The sequence below is a fragment of the Camelina sativa genome, chromosome 17, assembly GCF_000633955.1.
Source record: "Camelina sativa cultivar DH55 chromosome 17, Cs, whole genome shotgun sequence".
Taxonomy (NCBI): Eukaryota; Viridiplantae; Streptophyta; class Magnoliopsida; order Brassicales; family Brassicaceae; genus Camelina; species Camelina sativa.
This window is the reverse complement of record NC_025701.1, coordinates 32,168,851-32,174,627: the sequence shown is the minus strand read 5'-3', so window position 1 is coordinate 32,174,627 and position 5,777 is coordinate 32,168,851. Positions and strand designations below refer to the sequence as shown.

The following is a 5,777-nucleotide window of genomic DNA, read 5'->3' as shown; positions in this document are numbered from 1 at the left end:
TGCTTATACTAGGCGTTTTAACTTCCCCATCATCTTTCTCCTTGCTTAGAACCAAAGTTCATCCATTTGCTCGTATCAAAGACTATATATAGCAAGTAAGTTTTCTGTACTAGATTACCGAACACATAGTTCCAGATATAACTTTCAACTCATGGTTTAAAAAAAAAAAAAAATCTTCAAAAAATAAATGAAAAGAAGCAGTGACAAATTGACAATGAGACACATCTGGAGTCACGGAATTACATTTGTACTACTGTCCCTACTTATAAATTTAACTCCAAATACGTTCCCCGCAGTTTACGCCTCTTTTTTTCCTAGTTTTTATATTTATTTGTATAACTATATTTTAGAAAAACTTTCAAACTGTAGTTTTGGATTTATCCTTATTTCTAATTTATCGATTTAACTATATTTTATATAACTTTCATACTATAGTTTTGGATTTATATACTTAAAAAAAACTATCCTATTGTCCACGGCAACTGCAGAGAGCTACGTCCGACCTCTTTCCCACGAAACCACGAAATATATTTATGATAGGACTTAATTATTTTCGTTTTGAATCGGACTTGTCTACTTCTTTAATTCACGTTGATGAAAAGATTTTTTAATAAGTGTACCTAGCAAGTACTACTCCTTTACCCTCGTCTCCCTATATAAGGAGGACCTTCTCACTCTCTTGGCTCTTGTAATTACATTACTGTCTACTCTGTCTTTGGGCGATGAAACAGCTAATCCGCCGTTTATCGCGGGTCGCTGACTCAACACAGTATAGCCTCCTCCGGTCTGATCAATCCCAGCGTGGCCGCACCAAGAAGGAGAAAAACAAATCTTGGGTTCCCGAGGGACACGTGCCAGTCTACGTAGGCCAAGATATGGAGCGGTTCGTGGTGAATGCGGAGCTGCTCAACCACCCCGTGTTCGTAGCGTTGCTGAAGCGGTCGGCTCAGGAGTATGGATACGAGCAGCAAGGAGTGCTTCGAATCCCTTGCCACGTGCTTGTGTTTGAACGTATATTGGAGTCTCTCCGTCTCGGACTCGCCGAGTCACATGAGCTTCACGATCTCTTTTGAGGAATATGATCGTTTCTACTGTCGTGTGTCTTGTGTTACGTACGTACTTAGGTTTAGGCGTAGATCTGAAGTTTTGGCTGTTCAGAAACAGAGTTATGTAAATACCTATCCTATATATATATATATAATGTTTATTTTGATGATGGGGTTCTATTCTATATGTGACAAAATCGAGATTTAAGGTTCTTTAATCGAGATATAAGGAATCACCGTAGTTAAGATGTCTCCCATAAGTAGTGGCAAGTCAACAGGTTCTTTAGCTGCTTCCCAAACTTGGAGGAATAGATCAACCTCACAAATTACAATATCAATTAGCCAATCTTTTTTTTTTTAATCGGATAATTATGTGGCAAGGAGTTATGTATGTTATGTATCTACTACCATGTTACTTCACCTACACAGCCACTTTCGTAAGTCACCCAATCGGATAATAATGTGGCAATTGATTAGCTTTCACAAACCTAGATATTACTATCATGATACATACTGTACATACTATAATAAATCATGATTAAAACCGTACGTAATAGAAAGATTCGAACATGGTTCTTCAACCATATGATGAATATTCGGAACACTAATTAGTTACCAAGAAGTAATATATTCAAACATAATTGATTAGTAGATTCTGCATTCTGGTGATACGTGTGCCTTCTTTGTTTATAAAAATCAAAAGTCGTATAGTCAATGTCACCACTCACCATGGTCAACACGGCAGCTCAAATCTACAATATAGAATTAGGGATACTTTTTTTTTTTTTTTTGTCAAACCACTTGCAATTTCATTACTCAAACGAGATAAAGATTCTACAAGCAATGTTTAAAGTACAATAAAGAAGGGCATTCCCCAATGCCAAAACAACAATAAGATAAAGCAAATATAGAATTAGTCGACAAGAGATTCTTGAGAGCTTTGAGCCAAATTCTTGAGGGAGCTTGGTATATGTGAGGTCAAGATTGCCAACAGGCTCTTCCTTGAACAAATCCGTGGAAGAGTAGATAGCCATAGTCATCAGACAATTAGGCGTTTTAAAAAGTGTCAAAGCTTGGCTTCGTACCGGTTGGACTATACGGAGAAGAAGCTTGACGATAGGTGGAGATTGGTTGGGAATTCTCTGGAGCTTGCAGGTAGATGCAAAAGTTGTCACCGGATGAATATTAGCCTTGAATGAAACAAAGCCGTAACCAAAGAGGCCACTAATCAGGATCCAAATGTCAGCCAGCAACCAGCAAGAGGGTTCAAACGACAATGCCAAACGATAAACAATTGCCATGATTCTTAGAGAATTAAGGCAAGGCCAAAGCAACAATGATGAATTACACCTCAAATGGGTTCCATAGAGTGTGTAATCTTGATCACACCATTGGCTACAATATGACTTCACCACATGGATCAAAGGATCGGATATGGACTTACAAGGATTTAAGTATGAGGCAGCAGTTGAGAGGAGGGTATTCCCGAGTCTAGTAGATTGGACATGATAGTGCTCGGTGATCACGGGACATGTGGGAAGGGAGTTGTGGAAGTGTCGGTAACCACCGTTTTCTTTGGTGTGGTTAGAGACTAGAGCCGGAGGTCCCGAAAGCTTTGAGCTTTGATGGACAGAATTCGTCTAGGACTTAATCCGGACCAGGGTTTGCAGTTGACAAAAGATGACCCAAGACATTGGTATCGATAGAAGATGTAATTTATGTCGAACATTCTTACATCCATATCTAAAGAACCTTGAAGTCGGGTTTAGTCGAAGTTCAGATTTTTCGTACCTGGGTTTATGGGTTATGGGCTTTGCGTTTGAAAAGTTTACCGGGCCGAAAGATGAAATAAGGCCCATCCGAGTAAACCCTAGTTTCACAAGCGGAGACCAGGGAGGAAGGTGATTGTGGCGGCTGACTGTACAGTGCAGGGAGCTTTGCGAAGCAAGGGACTCCTCCGTTGAGTGACAGATCGAAGGGGACAGCCGGTGGTCATGGTTTGATTCAAGGTTTGAATCTAGGTCCACTGGGGAAAATCCTAGATTCATAACCGTTTGCCAACAAGAAGATTGAAGAAGATGTCTACCCGAATCTGTCAGAGAGATTTGCGATGCATGGATCTTCTTCTGTGTTTGAGGGAGCAGCGGAGCTAGACAGTGGCCTTGAAATGAATCAATTTGAGTAACTAGGTCCACTGGGGAAAATCCTAGTTTCTCCATCAAACGCCAAGGTGAGGTAGGATTGAGGTGGAGCTTCTCCGGTGAAAGATAGATCAGCGGGAGCAAACACTGGTTGGGATTTGGGTCAGAGTTGTAGTTGAAAGAATTCAGATAAAGGTTAAGCAAAGATAAAAAATGGGAAAAAAACTTGTACAAGAGAACACTAAGATAGATAGATCGAATACGGTAGAGAGGTGAGCTGGTGGAATCCCGACGCCGGCGAGCAGCAGCTCCATCGGCGTCAGAAAGGTTGGTTAAAAGAAAGTCCTTGAGAATCGTGTCTGAGAGAGTTTTCTTAGTCTTTTTTTCAGATAACATAGAATTAGGGATACTTAAAATTGAAAATACAACACGGCTAGCATAAATTATGATTGTAATTAAAACATAGGGAGATAATAGCACTAATCAAAGTTCAAAAAGTGAATTTGCACTGAACTAAACTAAATACAATTCAACTTGGGAAAATTTCATTGTACCTTCTAGAAAAATTCTCAATCCAAAATCTGTGAGTCGTTGCGACTCAATTTCGCACGTGTCAATTATCCACACGTGTCAAGTCAACCACGATTGAACAATTCTCCCCAAGGGGCTGCGCCATTTCGCCGAAGAGAGAAGCGTTGAACTTGTTGAAGTGGTGACCTGAGATCACACAAACTACGCCCTTTCATCATCATCATCATCATCATTCCATCATGTGGAGAAGAATCGTCTCTTCTCATCTCAAAACCCTAGCAACAGCAGCCGATTCCGCCGCCGCCGCTGCTTCTTCTTCTTCCTCTCGCCGATTAGTCGTCGTCTCCAACCCCGTTGGTCTCCATCTCTCCACCACCCGATCATCCATTTCCGCTTCTTCATCTCTTTTCCCTCGCCATTTCAGCTCCGAATCAGGTACTATTAACTAGCCATTTTCTCTCTTGTAACGTTGTTCGTTCTCAGATCTTTGCGTTGATTGCTTTATATACGTGTCTGGTGGATTGTACAGTACAGTGAGATTAAGATTTTGAAAAATCTGAGATTTTGGTCCCAGAGATAGTTAATGCGAATGTCAACATCGATTCTGAATAACTAATGCTTGTTGTTCTCTGTTAAGTACTGAAGGAAAGACTTGTTATTATTACGTTTGTATTTTATGCAAGCAGAGACATCTGTGAAGAAGAAGAATGTACAGGATGTAATGCCTATCGCTACTGGACATGAGAGAGAGGAGCTTGAAGCTGAACTTGAGGTCATTTACTACTTTATGTTTCTGTATATATATGCAATTAAAGCTTTTGAGCAGACACTTAGTAGTTTTTGACTTTTTTTTTATTTTTATGGTTCTCTGTTTATAGGGAAGGAGGCTGCTTGACATCGACTTCCCTGAAGGTCCTTTTGGTACTAAGGTTAGTCGATTTGTAGATCATCAGGAATAAATGGTGTTACTTTTTTAGATACTCTGCCTATTCTTGATCTTCCAATGATCTCGGAACAACATGATCAGATCTCTTAGAACTTAATGTCTGGTCATTCTCTTTGAATTGGTTCTGGCTGTTTTTTTTTTTTGCACCTACTTGGATCAACTTGTATCTTCTGATCTTTAGAGAGTTTGGTTTTGAGTCTTGTTGTATACCTTTCTCAACTGACCTCCAACTAGTATTTAGTCTTTGCGGGGATTGAGAACTTCTCTAATTCTCTTACATGGTTTTTACCATTTAGCATTTTTCTGATAACCTGGTTCCCATTTTATATACTTTAGATAATTAATATTGTGGAAGAGTTGCTTTAAATTTAGTAACTTGATTTTGAACCATGTGCTGTGGTATTACTTTGATACTTGACTGCTGACCTGATGATATATATTCATTAGAAGTAACGTTGTTTCGAATGGGGTGATTTGGTTACCTAACCTTAGACCTCACTATTCATGACTGCTTTTCTTATATGATGATGACGAAAATTATAAAGTCAGTTATGTGCTTATATTTGGTGCAATCATCTAAATGATTTGTTAAGGTTGCATACTGTATTTTAACATATTCTCGATATATGTAATGTGCTATTATGACAGATTCTTGGTAATTTTTGGATGTTTGTTTAATTAGTACTTCAACAATATGTGACAAAATTCTGTATTCTTAACATAATCGTGATATATATTTTAGCATACTGTAATTTGGAGGTCACTGAGTTTACTATTATGACAAATTCTTGTTAACCTCTTGATTTCAAAATCTATAATTTTCCAGGAATCTCCCGCTGTCGTAAAGTCTTACTATGACAAGAGAATTGTCGGATGCCCTGGTGGTGAAGGCGGTAAGTTATCATTTTGATGGCATATTTCTAAGTAGTTTTGCTTAGTCATTTGGTCGCTGATGGTTGTTTGATCCATTTACCAATCATCTTCTTTTATCTCCTGAAACTGCAGAGGATGAACACGACGTAGTATGGTTCTGGCTAGAGAAAGGAAAGTCATTTGAATGTCCAGTGTGCTCTCAATACTTCGAGGTTGGCTTTCAACACTCTTTAAGACTTA

General features: G+C 39.0%; 2 protein-coding genes across 2 annotated transcripts in view; both read left to right on the top strand.

The window, feature by feature from the left end:
- On the top strand, positions 575 to 1,216 carry LOC104758593 (auxin-responsive protein SAUR71-like). The gene has a single exon (XM_010481485.2). It carries the CDS (start codon positions 723 to 725, stop codon positions 1,071 to 1,073), a length of 351 nt encoding a protein of 116 aa, XP_010479787.1. The 5' UTR covers positions 575 to 722; the 3' UTR covers positions 1,074 to 1,216.
- LOC104758592 (cytochrome c oxidase subunit 5b-1, mitochondrial-like) overlaps positions 3,809 to 5,777 on the top strand; it is a 4,083-nt gene continuing 2,114 nt past the window's right edge. Inside the window, exons 1-5 of the mRNA XM_010481484.2 lie at positions 3,809 to 4,153; positions 4,405 to 4,490; positions 4,597 to 4,647; positions 5,491 to 5,557; positions 5,670 to 5,749. Of these exons, the coding sequence (XP_010479786.1) occupies positions 3,958 to 4,153; positions 4,405 to 4,490; positions 4,597 to 4,647; positions 5,491 to 5,557; positions 5,670 to 5,749 (480 nt within the window). The 5' untranslated portion in view covers positions 3,809 to 3,957. The remainder of the gene's footprint in view (positions 4,154 to 4,404; positions 4,491 to 4,596; positions 4,648 to 5,490; positions 5,558 to 5,669; positions 5,750 to 5,777) is intronic.

Bases quoted from the DNA above. Each gene is read 5' to 3' on its own strand.
- LOC104758593 (XM_010481485.2), top strand. From the start codon at position 723: ATGAAACAGCTAATCCGCCGTTTATCGCGGGTCGCTGACTCAACACAG.